This window comes from Malaclemys terrapin, chromosome 4, assembly GCF_027887155.1.
Source record: "Malaclemys terrapin pileata isolate rMalTer1 chromosome 4, rMalTer1.hap1, whole genome shotgun sequence".
NCBI classification, from domain to species: domain Eukaryota; kingdom Metazoa; phylum Chordata; order Testudines; family Emydidae; genus Malaclemys; species Malaclemys terrapin.
In genome coordinates this window covers 104485262-104503615 of record NC_071508.1, presented here as the reverse complement: position 1 = coordinate 104503615, position 18354 = coordinate 104485262, and the positions used below count along the sequence as shown (strand labels likewise).

The 18354-nt window shown below is 41.4% G+C and overlaps 1 protein-coding gene across 2 annotated transcripts; it reads left to right on the top strand.

The window, feature by feature from the left end:
* The first annotated feature begins 588 nt into the window (after positions 1-588).
* DTD2 (D-aminoacyl-tRNA deacylase 2) lies at positions 589-17938 on the top strand. 2 transcript variants are annotated; one of them, XM_054025155.1, is made up of 4 exons: positions 589-718; positions 3139-3192; positions 12235-12304; positions 17427-17938. In XM_054025155.1, exons 1-4 carry the CDS (start codon positions 608-610, stop codon positions 17750-17752), a joined length of 561 nt encoding a protein of 186 aa, XP_053881130.1. In that variant the 5' UTR covers positions 589-607; the 3' UTR covers positions 17753-17938. The 2 variants fall into 2 exon arrangements, with proteins under 2 accessions (XP_053881130.1, XP_053881131.1); XM_054025156.1 differs by lacking the exon at positions 3139-3192.
* Positions 17939-18354: the final 416 nt, after the last annotated feature.

Genomic DNA, 18354 nt, shown 5'->3' with positions numbered 1-18354 from the left:
ACAGGTTTCAGAGTAGCAGTCGTGTTAGTCTGTATCCGCAAAAAGAACAGGAGTACTTGTGGCACCTTAGCGACTAACAAATTTATTAGAGCATAATATGCATCTGAAGAAGTGGGCTGTAGTCCACGAAAGCTTATGCTCTAATAAATTTGTTAGTCTCTAAGGTGCCACAAGTACTCCTGTTCTTTTTACTTAGAACAGTGTCTCACTTCTCCATACATCCTCCCCAACAAAATAAAACCAAAGTTCCCGGGAGGAATTTAACAGAAACTCTGGAGCCCTGACTGAAAAGGCTGGTCCTGGATCAGCTCCCCGCTTCCACAAACTGCACCACGCTGCCTACCCTGCAGCAACCCAGCACCTGCGGCACGAGCCCATTGCCCCATCTCAGCCGGTTACTCTGGCCTCTTTGGGGGGCCCGAACGACGCTCTTCGTTCCGCACCTCCTGCAGCCCGCAGCTGGGAGTGCAACGGGGCGGAGTTTCCCCTGGCACTTGCCGATGCCCCACCCCTTCCCGGCTCCGCGTGCTGCTGGGGGGGTGCCTGCCTTTGCGTGGCCTAGCCCGGGCTCCCCAGTCTGCCCGCCCGCCCACCCACGCTGCTGAGCATGGCCGCCCCTAGCGCGCCGCCCCGCGCACGGGCTCTTCTGCAGCAGTGTTTGGCTTCCCGGCTGCAGGTGAAGCCCCCCGAGCCGGGCTCCGAGGCCGAGTGGGTGGAGGTAACGTGCGCAGCGGGCCGGCCGGCTCTGACGCTGCGTTTGCAAAGCCATCGCGCCTCTCCTTCCTGGCTGCTGCTGTCCGCCGCGGCAGGGACAGCGCCTCTCTCCCGGCTGAGCTCTCCTGCCGCTACCCGCTCGGCGTTTCCGCTCTGTTTGCAATGGGCCTGTTTGCCCCAAGCCCCAGCCCTGCTGAGCTGGGAGCAGTTAGCAGCGCAGCGTGTTTCTTGGGGAAGCCACGCGCCTACCTTGTCTTGTTCTGCTCCTTAGGGACCGGCTCCCCTGGCGCAGTGCAAGACAGAACAGGGAAGCATTGGGCAAACTCATTGGGCTTGTACTGCTCTCCCTTTCACCCCCAAGAATCCCATTGCGAACATGCTGCGGCCACGGCCGAGTCTCTGGACCTAATTCTCCACCGTTTTGCCGCTGGTCTATCTACTTACACCTGTGTAATCTGTGTGTAAAATACCATCAGCTGGCACACGTTGTACAGATTTGAGTGCCCGTGTAAGGCCGTGGAGAATCAGACATCTGGGGTAGGCCTGTACATCATTTTGGGCAGGAACCTTGTCTGTTTTAGTAATCTCTTAGGAAGTGCCCAGGCAGAATGATGGCACTCTATGAATGTTTCTAATAGCCACTTTTCCTTCTCTCTGTTCTCCTGTGGCAGTCATTAATGCACTAGTTGGTGGGAGTAGTTCATGTGTGGTGGATTATAGGATCCAGAAACAATTTGTTGGCCCAAGTTTTTTTTCTTTGTAATGCTTCCACAAAATCATATGTTTATGCCACATTGCCCCAGCCTCCTCTTGAGTGAGTTAGGAGGTGGAGAGTAGCAATTGGAAAAGATACAGAGAGAATCCACAGAAAAATAGAGACCGTGACATTTCTGCAGTGGACATAGTGAAAAGGGACAGTGCATTAATCATTACAAAGGGGACTCCAATTTACAGGATTGGGAACCACTGTTGTACCCTGCAGCATATATAAAATCTGATTCCTTCCTACTGTAACTCCAGCAGAAGTACACTAGGGATGAATTAGTCCCACTGTGTGGTATTTGTTGTATTCAGAACTGTTGGTTTTCCCCATTATGAGTGGCTTTTTCAGATATAAAATACAATTTGGGAATGTCAAAAAAACTGCATCCATGCAGCATTTGGAAATGTATCATGGGATATTCCCTACCAGATACTGTAAATGGTTCATTAGTACCTGAATACCCTGTCTCCAGCAGTGGCCATTACCTGGTGCTTAAAAGAAAAGTAACCCTTACAGACATATACAGTACTATAGAAGTCTGAATCTAACAAGCTTCAGAGCACAATGAAATATGTCTTATTTTGTTTGTTTTTGTCCTTAGATTTGATTTTATTCCAGATAAAAGGACAGTGGTTTTAGATTGTATCAGGGTGGATGGTTTTGAATAATGCCCTTTGAAAAACTGTATTTTCAATAAGAACTTAGCTGCTATAGCAATAAAGAATCTAAACATAAATATAATACTGTTCCCTTTCAGCTGTGTATTGCTATAGGTTTGAATGAGGGGTCAGGTGTAGCATTGTGAAAGTACTGCAAGACCCTGTGGTGATATGTGTTCTTGTCGATGAGCACTTTTGCTAAATTAATTCAGGTGTATATAGGACCCATCATTTTGTAGCCTATAAGAAAAGATTGCTGAAACACAAAGTCCAAAAAGGTGTGGCATAGGGGCTTAGACAAAAAAGAGGTAGATGTGCTAACATGTTTAAAAGACATATAAATTTAAAGACAGAGTTAAAAGTAGTTTTATGTTCTATACCTGCCTCTGAATCCACCCGCTACCAGTTTTTGTTGCTTTAGAATAATTTTCCACCTGTTTTTAAACTGTTTCTCTCCAGTTGCAAAAGAATCACATAAATAACAGAGAAAATAAGGCCTTCATACTGCAATGTGATGTGTGCAAGCTGACCTTTGTGTAGAGCACCATTGAAATCGTTGGGGCTCTGTGAGTGCAGAAGTCCACCTGCATGAATCATATTACAGAATCAGCATCTGCGTACAAGGAAAACAGCAAAATTGGCTAGGCACTAAGTAAATTAACTTAAATATTTTTCTCTTATCATTCCATTATAGTAATCTTAGGGATTTGTTGTAACAAGAATAGATAAAGTTTCAGAGGGAAATATGATTGACAACTGTGTCCCTTTACGTATTCAGAAAAGAGGGATAAACTACAGTATGTTGTGATTTAAACCATTCCAAGAATGCTATGCTGTTTAAATAAATCTCTTATTTCATGTTTTAAATTATTTAACCTAAATCTGTGAAAGAGCAACATCCAATAGAGGAATTTGCGTGAGGAGTTGTACTATATAAGCTAGCAGGTCCCTTCCAGCCATAAAGTGTATTATTAGTGATCACTGCACTTGTATCTTCCCCAGGCATTTCACTGGTATTACAAGATGAGGCGAAAGCTAGTCGCTCCACAGCAAAAAGTATGGAAAGAGCTGAATCCCTTAGCATGACTTTTCTTTAGAGGGCAGTGGAAGGTTTGATCAGTAATGAATTTCTGCCATTGTATTTTCTTACTATAATGTTACCACTTACATGCTCACCAACACAAAAATAAAAAAACTAAGACCCAGTAAACTATTACTGATACAAAATTTGTGTGGCTTGGTGATTTACAAGCAATTTAAAAACAACGTGTCCTTGCACTGAGGAGTTTATAATCTATTGTAAAATAAAATAGCACTTGATGTAGATAACCTTGAACAATTCCAAGCCATATAAACTCACTACAGGTATTCCCAGAGTGTATGTTTGACAGTTCTTTCTTAAAAAGGAAGCCAACAGGTCTTTGTGGGCTCACTCTGGATGGAGAAAGTGTTTGAATGTACATTGCATTCACACTTATGTACCCATTCTTCCATAATCACTTTCATATCATAATGTTTCTCAGCAATAAATGATTCCAACAGTGGAATGGCCTATTCATGGGGAAACATACATTAGAAGGAATATATTAATACAAACAAAGTCTTACAACAGAGTACGTGCAAACATAGGACTTCTCTTTTATACATGTAACAAAATAAGATGAAATCCAATGCTCTTCTTCACAATAATAAAAGTGAATACTGTTACAATAAATATAAAATATGCAGTGGGAACTATCTGGACCACTTCTAATTTGATCTTGTACTGAAGCAGGATCATTCTGTGATTAAGGCACCAGATTGAGACTCAGGAGTTTGGTTCTTGGTTGTGCAACAGATTTTTTGTGTGATTTTAGGCATGTCCATTAATCTCTCTGAGCTTTAGTTGCTCATGTGTAAAATGGGAATAATACTATTCTATCCCCGGCTATTGTTAAGAAAATTTCATATAAATATATGGGAAGTGCTCAGCTTCTGTAGAGGTGGGGGTCATGCTACAAGTACATAGAAAACCCTTATAATGACTTATTCTGCAATGAAAACTGGAACAAAATAAAATGTCATAGAATAATTTACTTGACTACCCAATTTATCACAAGCTGACATCTTAATCATTATGGAAGGGTTCCTACTATATTACCAAACATTATATTTTTCTGCAAAAGTTGTAGAGCGGAGATGAAAATACACCTCTTGCAGAATGCATGTGTTACAGCTGCTGAAAGCCTGCACGTTTTTAGCTAACTGTGTGTGCTGCTTGCAGATTCAGATGAGAGTGCTTAGTGACCAACTGCTAAATAATCCTTTGGTATTAACATTACCTTGGGTAATGCCTGCCCTATAGCATTGTTATTAGCATCAGGTACATGTAGGGTTACCATACGTCCGGTTTTTCCCGGACATGTCCGGTTTTTTAGTAATCAAACCCCTGTCCGGGGGGAATTGCCAAAAAGCCGAACATGTCCGGGAAAAATACCGGCCGGGCACTTCCCTTCCCAGGCTTGGGCTGCTCTGCTCCTCCCCTGACTCTTCGGCTCTGTTTAAGAGCTGAGCTGCCCAAGCGCTCCGGCTTCGGGCAGCCCCCTTGCCTCCGGATCCCGAGCCACTGGCCGGGCACTAGCTGCTCTGCTCCGGCGGCGCAGGGTCCGGAGGCAAGGGGGCTGCCCGAAGCCGGTAGCGCTTGGACAGCTTGGCTCTTAAACAGAGCCAAAGAGTCAGGAGAGGAGCAGAGCAGAGCAGCCAGAGCCTCGGAGGGGGAAGTGCCCGGCCGGGGGCGCAGGGTCTGGAGACATAGGGGCTGCCCGAAGCCCGAGTGCTACCGGCTTCACGGTTTGCTGGGCAGCCTCCAGACCTTGCGCCCCCGGCTGGGCGCTTCCCCTCCCATGCTCCAGCTGTGCTGGGGAAGCGCCGGCTGGGGGCGCAGGGTCTGGGGGCTGCCCGGCAAACCGTGAAGCTGGTAGCGCTTGATCAGCCCTTTTCGCATGGCTGGGAGGGAGGAGGGGGAGTTAGGGCGGGGACTTTGGGGGGAAGGGGCGGAGAATGGGCGGAGTTGGCGTGGGGAAGGGGCGGAGTTGGGGCGGGTCCAGGGCCTGTGGAGTGTCCTCTTTTTTTATTTTTTAAATATTGTAACTCTAGGTACATGCATTGTGCTGTGTATTTGAATATGTTTGCTTGGTGCCAGGTCTGAGAATTTTTAGTAAAAAAGCTAGGGGTGCCAGGGAACTTGCTGTGCTAGTCTATTTACACAGGCATTTTACTGACAATAGCAAATCCATATACAGTGTGGTTTCCCCATGTAATCCTCTTGGGCACCCTTAGGCCACTATGCAGGTTTACAGTAATGGTTGTCCAGATCTAAATGTTTTGAATTTGTAACCCCCTTATTTATTTTATTTTGCTTGAGTTTTCTAGTGCTGAAGTTTGGACTGAACGGCCAATTGATTAGGCCTTGACTGTTTACAGAGCACTTTATGAACACCGTTGTTTTTGTTTCAGTTCAAAAAGCTTAAACATTCTGAGTTGCACCTCTTACTGGAAACAGACCATCTGACTGAGTCTGTTCTTAGAGGATTTGATACAATACCATTATTACTTAAGCCTTTAATAGCATGTCCAGCTTGCCAAAACTTAATATACTCAAGACATTTTTAAAAAAATGAAATGTTTTGAATTGGAGTTGTGCACAGTTAAATATAGATAGGGGCTCAAAGGCCTTACACCTGCAGCATAAACTGAAGCTTCCCCCAGCAACTTTAACTTACACTGGGACTGTGCAGCTAAGAATCAGAGCGATACAATCCACTCTAAAAAGAACAGGAGTACTTGTGGCACCATAGAGACTAACAAATTTATTAGAGCATAAGCTTTCGTGGGCTACTGCCCGAAGAAGTGGGCAGTAGCCCATGAAAGCTTATGCTCTAATAAATTTGTTAGTCTCTAAGGTGCCACAAGTACTCCTGTTCTTTTTGCGGATACAGACTAACACGGCTGCTACTCTGAAACAATCCACTCTGTGTCAGCCCTCTTCTCTCCACTGTGCCCTAGCTTTGTAAAGGTGCTGTGGAATACTGAGCCCAATGTCTGTATCACCTTTTGCCATAAAAGGCCAGGCATGACTTGTCTCCAACAACTAGAGTGTTGCCCATTCCAAGGATTCAGAAATGAGAAGTCAGACCTCAAATCACGAGATTGGCTTGAGTTCCTTTTTTTAATTAGGGTTTTATTTTTACTTATTTGTTTGTATTTATTCCTTTTCTTTGCCTCAACATTTAGGCTATATTTGGTTCACATTTTCAAGGTTGTCTTTGTAACAACAAGGGCTAAAAACTCTTTTTGCTGAGATTCTCATACAGTAGATGACCTCAGGGCAAGGACTTTAAGGAGAACATCAAATATTGGGAGATGTGGCAGAACTGATTATCTCTTACACTGTGTGCTATATACTGTAGGCATTTTTCTCTGGTATAATGGTATAAAAAGTATGACGTGATAAAATTTTGATTGGATTTTTCATTACAGATTTATTGGGTCTGTTTTACCAGGACCTTTTACGATATGTATTTTTTCCTTACCAATATCATAATGTTAATCTAATTCTGGAACTAATATGTAGGTGAGGCATATGTATCAATAATTGCAAGTTTTGGAAATCTCTTCCAAATGTGTATCTCTCCTTCATTTGCTAGGAACAGATAGTACGGAATCACAGCAAAGCTCACTTGAACTTTGAGGAGTGTAACTTCTTAAATACTTAATGGAATTTGGAATTTAGAAAACTGCTATATATTATTCCACACTGGTCAAAATTAACTTTTTGGAAGGAATTATTTGGCTTTCCAAAAAATATCAGCATGGGACATTTTAACCCCAAAGAAAATTCTTTATTAGGAAGTCAGCAACTGAAAAATAAATAGGGACTTAGAATGTGTTGCTTTTTTCACCCTTAGCCTTGAGCATACTGGTGAATCCGATACTAACGTATACAAGAGAACAAAGCAGAAGTCTTTACAAAAATAGTTAAGGAAACACAGTAACTGTTACCATAAGCTTAACAAAACAGAAGATATTTGTGAGTGATCTTTCAAAATGCTTTAAAAATTTGGTTGAGATACGGTATTTTGAGGTGATAAACTTCAAGTCCCATCACTGAACTGGGCAGCGTCTCCTAGGGTATGTCTATACTACCTGCCAGATTGGCGGGCAGCAGTCGATCCAGCGGGAGTCGATTTATTGCATCTAGTGTAGTCTAGACGCACTAAATTGACCCCCGAGCGCTCTCCCGTCAACTCCTGTACTCCACCACCACGAGAGGCGCAGGCAGAGTCAATGGGGGAGCAGCAGCAGTCGACTCACTGCAGCGAAGACACCGGGGTGAGTAGATCTAAGTACATCGACTTCAGCTATGTTATTCACATAGCTGAAGTTGCGTAACTTAAATTAATCCCCGCCTCCTAGTGTAGACCAGGCCCTAGTTAGATGACTTTCAGTGGTTACTGTAAGTTGTACTCTATTTTGCTTACAGAAAAAAATATGTTTCTCAGAAGAGTACTTGTTCCTTGAAACTACAGTGGTAGAGCCCTGGGTATTCTGTGCACATGTGCTCACAGTAATCCCTCTTTTGCACACAGACCCTGTAGTTAAAGCAAAGATATTTAATTTTTTTTTCAAGACTAAAGGAATAAGGGACTGAGTACTTCACTTATACTGATGGGTGGAATGCCATTGGCTAAGGGCAGCGATGTTTGTCATTCTCCCTTAATATAATCACAGTGGGCCACCTGTGTGTGTTGAGGGATCTAAATGAGAGTGGAAAAATTCAGCACAGTATCTGCCTTACATTTTTTCCACCTCTGGGGCATGATCCCTTATGCACATAACTAGTTCTTACTCAAAACAAGTAGTTCCATTAAATAAGGATTAATCTCATAAGGAATTGTTTGGAGGTTTGGCCCTATATTTGTAACATTTCCTTAAGATCAGTTATTCTTCCTCTGTTGTGCAAAGCAAATTAATTTATCCATTTAAAAAAATTAAGGGTGAAATCCTTGTTCCATTGAAATCAATGACTTCAGCCAGGATAAAGTGATAAATTATGTTCTCAATAGTTTTAAATATTCTGTCATGATATTGGTCTCAGTGTTTAACAATCTGAGTATGTTTTTACAAAATTGTGATGTGATTGAATATTATGTTAATTTCCTGAGGTATAATCTACTAAATTAGCCATTACCATGATTATCACATTTCAAATGAAGATGAATTCATATTTAAACTGAAAGTGACTTATTTTCATGTTTGATAGGAGAAAAGCTTTGGTTATTATCTGTCTTGAAATTAAGCAATCGAATCCATTAGGTATGAATTATTTCTGCTGCTTATTTTAATTACAGAGCATCTTTGAAGACACAGTGTCACTATTCATACCTGTCCCTGGCTTGTTCCTCCATTAAGCCCAGCCTGGTCATGTCCCTGCATACGATGTCCCAGTGTCTAGTGAGTGGTTGGCCTCTAGGTCAAACTCACCTTGGTTGTGTTAGCATTATTTTCTTTGTCATGCTACCATCTGTTTGGCTTCTGCAGTGTGCCTGTCATTGTAATCTTTTTGATTGTAGTCAGTCCTATAACCTGATTTCACACCCTACTCTCCTAACTTCATTTGTCTTAAAATCATTCCACTTTACAACTGCTTCTTTCAAAACACCGTCATCTCTGTTGCGTCCCTAGTCTTCTGATGTCTGTTTCATTTACTGCACTCTCCAGACCGTGGAATATTACTGTTAGTACACAAGTTTGATAAATTTTCACTCTGGTACCAAATATAATGCTTTCATAAGTCCATAAATTCATCAGTTTCTGTGCAGCACTTGTGGGTATGGCACATCTCTTTTTAATCTCATCCTTCATGGAACCACCAACACTGATCAAGATTCCTAGGAACATATAAGATTCTGTTTGTTCCATGACTCCACTACTGCTGCATTTCAACACTCATTCCCTTGTCCCTTTTCTAAGATGCAACCACTTTGTCATCTTGGCATTTATTGTAAGTCCAAGTCGACTACACCAGTTTTCCAAGTTAGCAAAGAGTATCATCGTTAATTCAGATGTGTCTGCCAGTTGTTGTCCTCTGTATAGGTTAAGGAGTTTAACTAGACTGCCCAATCTCATGTCCTCCAATTTGGCTAATATTCTTAATGTCCAGTTTAAGAACATGATGACAAGTGACAGTGATTCCAGCCCTTTTGTCTTACACCAAATTTGTACTTAAACCAGTTGCTTCATTTTCCACCAATTTTTATGGCACTGCAGGAGTCTTCATACATAGCTATTATAATTGTAGTGATCTCATCTGGAACTTGATATGATTTTGCTACTTTCCATAATGCTCCCCTCCAAACCAAATCATATGCCTTCATACAGTCAATGAAAAGAGCAAAATCTTTAATCCCCTTTCTCACTTTTCCCCATCAACTATTGGAGCATGGATAGCTGATCAATGCAACATTGGCCTGTTCCTTTCCTGCTATTTACCCATAATCTGTTGAAAATTACTTTCATTGTGATTTTTCCCAATACTGACAATAAGCTTGCACCTCTATAATTCTTTGGATCTCCTTTCTTTAAGATTGTTACTGTTACCTTTAGCTAGTCGTCTGGTACCTCCTGTTGCTCCCATAACTAGTAACTTTTTTTCTAATGCTGTGATAGCACTTGTCCTGCCAACTTTTACCAGCTCAGATGTTATATTGTCTATTCCTATTTTTAACTGTTTCCCTGTTCTTTCTGTATCTTCTTCTGATGGTAGTTCAGTGCTGATATCCGTTCTGCCTTACCAGCTGCCTTGTTCATCTAGCACATTTAGAATGCTTGAAGCTGAATGATCTGCAGTGCTCAGCATTTTAGCAAAATGCTCCTTCCATACTTCTGGAACGACTTGAGTATTTGTTGTCAGTCCACCAGTAGCTTATTTTACTGCTTGCATTGTTGAGCTGATGTTTCCATGCAACTTACCCTTTTTGTATACTGTTTTCATATATTGTTTTCTTGATGCCTCCTCGAGTTATTGAGCCTCTTCTTTCCAAAACTATTTCTTGTCCAATCTTTGTGATTTCTTCACCCCCATGTATAAAGCTTTTACTTCTGCTTTTCCAGTAGTCTTGGCTTAGTTACACTTTTCCAGTAATTTTCTTGTTTCATTGCTTGTTTGTTTGCTTATGCCTTCCAGCAACTCTTCTGCTGTGTTTTGTATTGCTTTCTTGTATATTTCCCATCTGGTCTGCAGTGAGATTTCTTCATCATTCAAATTAATGTTCTGAAACATCCTCCAAGCATCACCTTGTGTGCTTCCCTCAGAGAGCTACTGGCACACTCGGCACTTCTATAGAATCTAACATCCAACAATGATTGACTATGCCAGGGGTGGCCAACCTGAGCCTGAGAAGGAGCCAGAATTTACCAATGTACGTTTCCAAAGAGCCACAGTAATACTTCAGCAGTCCCCCATCAGCTCCACACACACACAGCTCCCAGAGCCTCCCACCCACTGGCAGCCCCGCCAATCAGCGCCTCCTTCTCCCTTCCTGCACCTCCTGATCAGCTGTTTTGTGGCGTGCAGGAGGCTCTGGGGGAGAGGGAGGAGCGAGGTCATGGTAGGCTCAGGGGAGGGGGCGGGAAGGGGTAGGGTGGGGGCAGGGCCTGTGGCAGAGCCAGGGGTTGAGCAGTGAGCACCACCTGGCACATTGGAAAATTGGCGCCTCTAGCTCCAGCCCTGGAGTCGGTGCCTATGCAAGGAGCCACATATTAACTTTTGAAGAGCCGCATGTGGCTCCAGAGCCACAGGTTGGCCACCCCTGGACTATGCCTTTTACTGATAATGTGATCAATCTGGTTTTTGGTTTGACCATCTGGTGAGTTCCATGTAACCTCATGCATGTCTTTGTGAGGAAGCCAAGTACCACCAATAATCGTGTATTTCATAGCAAGTTCTTAATCTTTCCCCATTATCATTTCCTGTCTTGATGCCGTGTTGTCCATCACTGTTCATTTGCTTACCATTTCTGCTACCAGCTTTTGCATTCAGATCTCCCATTATCAAAGGAATCTCATCTACATTGCTATCTAGCTGTTGATAAAACACATCCTCCTCTTCCTCTTTTGGTGTTTCTGTTGGTGCATAACATCAGATCATAATTGTGCATAGTTTATTGTAGGCAGTAGTAAACCTTGTTAGGACAATCTGCTCAGACATTGGTTTCTGCTGTTGAAGCTGACTATTCTCTTATTCACTGCTATCGCAACACCATCTCTATGATTCATTTGCCCACTTGAATGTCCAGAATAAAGGAAAGTGTAGTTTCCAACTGTCATCTTTTCTGTGCCCAGCCAGTGTGTCTCCCATATGGCAGCAAGGGAAGCTTGTAACTTCCTTAACTCCTCCACTATGAGCTCAGTCTGGTCTGGAGTCAATCGAGTTCTAATATTCCAGCTCACAATATGTGTAATATATGTAGCTATTATCCGAAATCCATGACCCACTTCCATTTGTTAGGTCTGGGTTGAAATCTGTTTAAATCAGTTTGGTTTGTTGTTCTGTTTCTGTAACAATTGAGTTTCAGGTATAATGGTTTGTTAGGCCAGTCCACCCTATCTGGTTCATAGGAATGTCTTGTCATAGCCTGCTAGGTACAGATATCAGTAGTTCCACCCTAGTTTACTTGCGTTCCAAGGCGAATGATCTTGGACTGCTCAGTTTTGAAATCGGGTTTCCCGTCTCCTAGACAGACTTGCTTGAAGAGGCTCTGAAATTAAATGAGTTTTCCATCTCCTAGATACTCTTGTTTCACAGCATCTTATTCCGTAACCCCTTCTGGGTTTTCCCCATTCACCATACAGTGGATTTGTCTCTATGCCATTGGATCCCAGCCTGAGGAAGAATTGTATATCTGCTTTTAATTTTAGCCTGTGTATTAATATATTGTAAATTCCAATTAAATTTGGGTTAATGTACAGATAATGGATTGTCTTAATTATATTAGTAAGTACTGTGCAGATATATAAACATATACACAATACTTTTTTTGTGTGTGCAATCTTTCATAGATCCAAAGAGGACTGGTTATCTACATATGCTTCTTCAAAGGAGCCAGTGAGGAACTCATTCCAAAAATGGGTATGTTTTATTATTGGTATTCTTACAATAAGGGATAAGCAAAAAACAATGGGCTTAATTATCCAGCAGCTAAATGCATGGAGAAGCTACAGAATCAGGCCCAGTATGAGGTATGACTGGAGAGGGCAATAAGAACAATATCTTTCAAAAGAAATTTTGTAAATGAGAACTTGTAAATTGCAAAATTCACTCCATACTGAAATTATGCTGAGCTGGTAATTTTATTCTGAGTTCTACCTTGTATCTCCCCAGTCATGAGTAGAAGGTAAGCCAAACCCTGGTTGTTCAGCTCCTTATCCTTAGTGAAGATGTTTATAGTTACCAGTCTGTTGTCACTCTAGTCAATCTAATGGAGCTGGGCTCTGTCGGTCATGATCCGATGCTTAGCAGGACTGAACCCAAAGTTCCATGGCAAAACACCCCAACTTTATAGTTGTAAATTCCCCTTTGAGTCTATGCATTTTGCAATGTCCTCCTGTAATCATTAGTCCCTAAGTGGTGTTAATCTTGGGGTTTTCTGCTGTTATCATTTGATGGTTATTGTCGGGCTTCTCATCGTTATCTCCTATTTGTTGTCTCGCCTTTGGGGGTGCCTGCTTCACCTCTGAGGTCATCAATGCTGCTAACATGTTTAGCGTTGGATACAATGGATGTTTTCTGATTGTCTCCTGATCTTTCCAAGTCTCACTTTTTCTTGACCATCTGGACATTTGTGATGACTTTCACACCTTATCTTTTCCTGATGCAAGCATTCCTCATTTACACAAACAATCTCTTACAGAAACCTTTAAAGGTATACAGACAGCAGTATTTTATATTCAGCAGAATACATTGTAAATCAAGCCTTGCTAAATCTTATAACTAAAACAATTCACATTGGGGCTTCAAGCCCTCAACATTCCTCTAATCTCCTTAACATAGATACAATACAAGATCCTGTCTCTTATGTATATTTAACTAGAGTGCCTAATTTGTAATACATATAGGAAACCATAGTAGACATTAGAACTTATCCTAAAACATAATCAGTCATAAGGATTGTTCTGGTCTGTCATTCCTTTCTGCTATTCAAAAAGGGTGGCTGGCAGGATGAAATCAAATCATACATTAATTCTCATAGTACAATTATAAAATCCTGCTCCTACACAGGGACCTTCTGTTCAGCAACCACAGTCTGCTTACTCCCAGACCCCATTACTATTTCCCTGTGCTCCTTCCTATTTTCTCTTCTAGCTCTGGCCCCGCGAGGTTACTAGCAGAGCACCCGCTGCTCCCTGTGGCTATTTAACTTCTTTCAGGTTCTTGCCAGAGTGTCTATTCTAAGCACACACCCCTTTTCCCAGGCAATGACTGCAGACTCCTTCCCCTGCAGCCTTCTTTTGTTCTCAGCTTGCTGGTTTTGTACCAGCCCAGCATACACCTGTTCACCTGAGCTTCATCTTCTAAGGGCTTGGCTGCCTACCCTAATTCTTTCCCAGGGCGTGCCTGTTAGGTTAACTAGCCCCTTTCCTGCTTCGTTAACCTTTTCAGGTGAGGTGTGGAATGAATACCCCATCACAATAACATGCTAGAAAATCTGATCCAAATGATCATATGGTTCCTTTTGTGACATACAACTGATATGGATGTTAAGGGAATGATTTGGATCCAAGATGCAGTTGAACATCTAGAGAAAATAACCTTTCAAATGACACATGGCATGACCTTCAGTTCCTAATCAATCAATCAGACTCCAAAGAGAGACTGCTGAACTCGAATTAATATGCAAATTAGACACAATTAATTTAGGCCTAAACAGAGACTGGGAATGGTTGGGTCATTACACTAATCGAATTTTTTTCTCCCCACAATAAGTTCTCCTTACACCTTCTATGGGTCATCTCAATTATCACTTAAAAGTTTTTTCTTCTGCTGCTACTGATAGCTCATCTCAATTGATTGGCCTCTTACAATTGGTATGCGTACTTCCACCTTTTCATGTTCTCTGTATGTATAAATATCTTCTGTCTGTGTGTTCCTCTCTGTGCATCTGAAGAAGTGGACTGTAGCCCATGAATGCTTATGCTGAAATAAATTTGTTAGTCTCTAAGGTGCCACAAGTACTCCTGTTCTTTTAATCAATTAGGAGTATTTTAATACCGACCTCACTATATATTCAGGATATAATGATGTACCGTGAGCCAGCAGAAGGAGTTGGGTAAAATTATTTCCTTCCCTTTTCTTATCAGAAATATTAGGTATATAGTTGGACATTAAAATTCAGGCGTAGTTCTCAAGATTAAAAAAAAATATAGCAGTGTCTGCAGCTCCTTGCTTCTTGACAGCATAAGTCTTAATATTTGCCTCAGGATAGAGATGCTAGGAATAAGGTCAGTTGTTAATGGTGTTTTTTCTCTGTCACTATCTTATGCATCCTTTATTTTCTGTTTCATTTCTTCACTTTCCTTGTTTTTTAGAAGTAGAGATGGATTACGAATGCATTACAATTATCTCTTTGCTTAGGAGCATTTTTTGGGCAACGGTGATATAGTAGCAGTTTGACAAGACTGTGTGGTCACAAAAAATTTCAAGCTATTTGCTAGTGCTAGCAGAAAGACCGCACTGTGCAAAAGCACAGATGCAGAAGTGCTGAAGGAATGTTGTGCTTGTGAAAATTCCATGGGGATGTCACTGGAGAACAAAATAGTTTTTCATAGCAAAACTGATACATCCAGGGCAGCAGCAGCAGTGCAAGTTTCGCCATACTGCCCACTAACATAATCTGACAATGATTTAAGGAATCGCTCATTCTCTGTGAGCGATTCAATCCTTGCCCTTACTGGGATGCCAGTGACACTACCAGTTATTTCTAGGGCCCTATCAAATTCACAGTCCATTTTGGTCAGTTTCATGATTTTAAAAATCGTAAATTTAATGATTGCAGCTATTTAAATCTGAAATTTCACGCTTTTGTAATTGGTAGGGGGTCCTGATCCAAAAAGGAGTTGTGGGGGGGTCACAAGGTTATTGTAGGGGGGGTTGTGGTACTTCTACCCTTACTTCTGTGCTGCTGCTGGCAGGGTACTGCCTTCAGAGCTGGGCAGCTGGAGAGCAGTGGCTGCTGGCCAGGAGCCCAGCTCTGAAGGCAGAGCAACCGCCAACAGCAGAGCAGAAGTAAGGATGGCCTGGTATGGTATTGCCACCCTTACTTCTGCGCTGCTGCGTGAAGAGCTGGGCCTTCAGTCAGCAGCCATCACTGTCTGGCCATCCAGCTCTGAAGGCAGCGCAGAAGTAAGGGTGGCAATAGTGTAACCCCCCGTAAAATAACCTTGCAACCCCCCTGCAACTTCCTTTTGGGTCAGGACCCCCAATTTGAGAAACCCTGGTCTTCCCCATGAAATTTGTGTGCTTTTACCCTATACTATACACAAGACCAGATTTCATGGTCCTTGATTGTTTTTCATGGCTGTGAATTTGGTAGGTCCCTAATTATTTTCCATTGTTATGGTGGGTTTGTGGCATGGAGGCCTCTTCACTGACAACTGGAAGGGAAAAACAACTTGGTTCGCATTGCTATCAGATGGCACAGCTTTCAGTTTCTGCTCTTCTGACTTGCACTTGAACTAGTGACCTAGAGAAGAAAGGCTGAGTTTCCATTAACAGTTTTTTAAGTCACCACAGTGTCTATTTTATTAGTTACGTAATCTTTCTAGTTAGTAGTACATTTTCCTTATGTGAATTTTAAAGTTATTTAAAAGAATATTTGGTTTCTGAATCATAATCCCACCTGTACCTCATTCAAACATCAGCCCTCAGAGAAATTTACATGGGTTTGGAGAGGGATGATGTGGGTTTCCCATTCTTGTATCCCATGTGTGGGGCAGGGGAGTGCCGAGGGAAAAGAAATGAGGAGATGATATGTTCTATAATAAGCATACTATGGAAAAAGGGGTATAAGGTAAATAGAATTATGATTGCCTGTTTGTATATATTATGGTTCAAGGATGAAATCTACTTTTGGCCTCTCCCACAGTCTCTTTGTGGACACTGTTGTGACAGACCTACAACTGTGCTTTTCTCAGAATGGAGTCCCACATTCACCTCAATTCAGATGGGACTGACTATTCTACACTACCCTCTGTTTACCAGCCATATTATCTCAGCAGGCCCAAGAGGGTTTGGCTCAGACTGTTGACTTCTCTCTGGAAGTTTGTGACTAGTGTGAAATTATAGTGACTCAGGACAGCTACTTCAAAACAAGTATTATTTATTGGTCTGCAGGTATATACCAGAGAGAAAAAGGTTAAAAATTACTAAAGCCTACACATATATTCTCTTACCTATACTTAGCCTTTCCTTGCCGTTTTAAGTAGGCCCCACTTAACCCAGGCAACCCCAACACTGGGGCTCGGTGAGACAAGCTTCTGCATCTCTGACAGGCTGACTCCCGAATCAGTGTCCGTTAAGCTGTCTTTTATCCATTTCAAAGTTCCTTTGTTCAAGAGTTCCTGCCTGAGGATCTCCTGCGGTTTCCAGCAGGGCTCCTGAACCTGGTTAAATTGCTTTATGCAGTTCTTCACCAGAGGGGGTCAGGGGTCGTTTCCCCATAGTAGATTCAGTGTATTGGCCGTTTGAACACCAGGCAGAGCCATGTTCCTGGAGTCCTGAGGAAAGTTGCAGCTGGAATTAACCATTAGGGTTCCATAGAGTTAGCCACCCCACAATAACCATCAAGTCCACAGATGTATTACTACATCAAGTTAATACAGATATCTCCCATGTTCTTCACAATATATAAAAACTTTCTTCAGTATGGAAAGTACTGATCTGTGGTTAATATTAACTGCATGGAGATATAATATTTGCCTGGTGTGCATTGATTAATCTTCAGATTTTTTTTCACCTTAGAATATAAATTTCTCTTCACAGCTCTGCTATGTAATTTGATTATTAAAGTTCAAATATAGACATTGTAATGAACCATTTTAAAATGTTTTATTTGAATACATTCTCTTAACCATCCTGACTGAAGTATTTGTTAATATCTTGCTTTTCACAGTTACAGTAGGTTTAAGATTAACTAATTTTAGACACACAGTACATTTTTAAATTTAATTTTATTTGATTTTTTTTTGTTTTGCAGTTAATACGCTGTTGAATGTTAAATTAAGTGAAACTGAAAGTGGAAAGTATGTTTCTCTTCTGGATTTACCAGGAAACGTATTAATAATACCCCAAGCTACGCTAGGTGGTAGACTGAAGGGAAGAAATATGCAGTACCATTCCAACATTGAAAAAGAAAAAGGGATGGAGCTTTATTCCCATTTTGTAACATTGTGTGAAAAAGAACTGGCTGCTAATACGAAATGTGCAGAAGCAGGTGTTGTTGTCAAGTATGGCACATATGGAAACAGACAGGTGTTAAAACTGGATACAAATGGACCTTTCACTCATATGATTGAATTTTGAAAAATCAATTTTATGTATAGTATTATCCAGCAACTGTAGAATTTCTCATTTATAATGGACAATGCGCTTAAATTGATTGGAATGTGAAGAAACCGACATGTTGTTTCAATAAATTTACACAAGTGTTGACCAGCCCATGAAATACATTGATTATTAAAAATGAGTCTGACATTCTCATGTATCTTACCCATTTGTGTATCTGAAATGTTTTGTTAATAATGATGACTTAAGATTCATTGTAGTGAAAATATGTAAAGCAGTTCTTTTTAAATATATTTAAGATAGGAATAATACATATTTTTGTTGCTTTAAAAAACATAAAGAAAGGTTTAAATTTATTAGGAAGTAGATTAAAAAATTTGGGGGAAAGGGGGAGCCTATACAGCAGGGAGTAATTCCCCAGGTTCAATTCTCCATTCCTCACTGATGTGGGCAAGTCACTTAGCCTTTCTGTTCCTCAGTTCCCCATCTGTAAAATAGTAATAATAGTACTTCCCTATCTCACAGTGGTGTTGTCTGAATAAGTATATTAAAGATTGTGAGGGATTCAGAAACTACAATAATGGGGGCCATATTAGATGAATTGAACGCACACACAAACC

Coding starts and splice junctions, on each gene's coding strand:
- DTD2 (XM_054025155.1), top strand. CDS start 608: ATGGCCGCCCCTAGCGCGCCGCCCCGCGCACGGGCTCTTCTGCAGCAG. Junction 719..3,138: donor CCGAGGCCGAGTGGGTGGAG/GTAACGTGCGCA, acceptor TATCTTCCCCAG/GCATTTCACTGGTATTACAA. Junction 3,193..12,234: donor TAGTCGCTCCACAGCAAAAA/GTATGGAAAGAG, acceptor AATCTTTCATAG/ATCCAAAGAGGACTGGTTAT.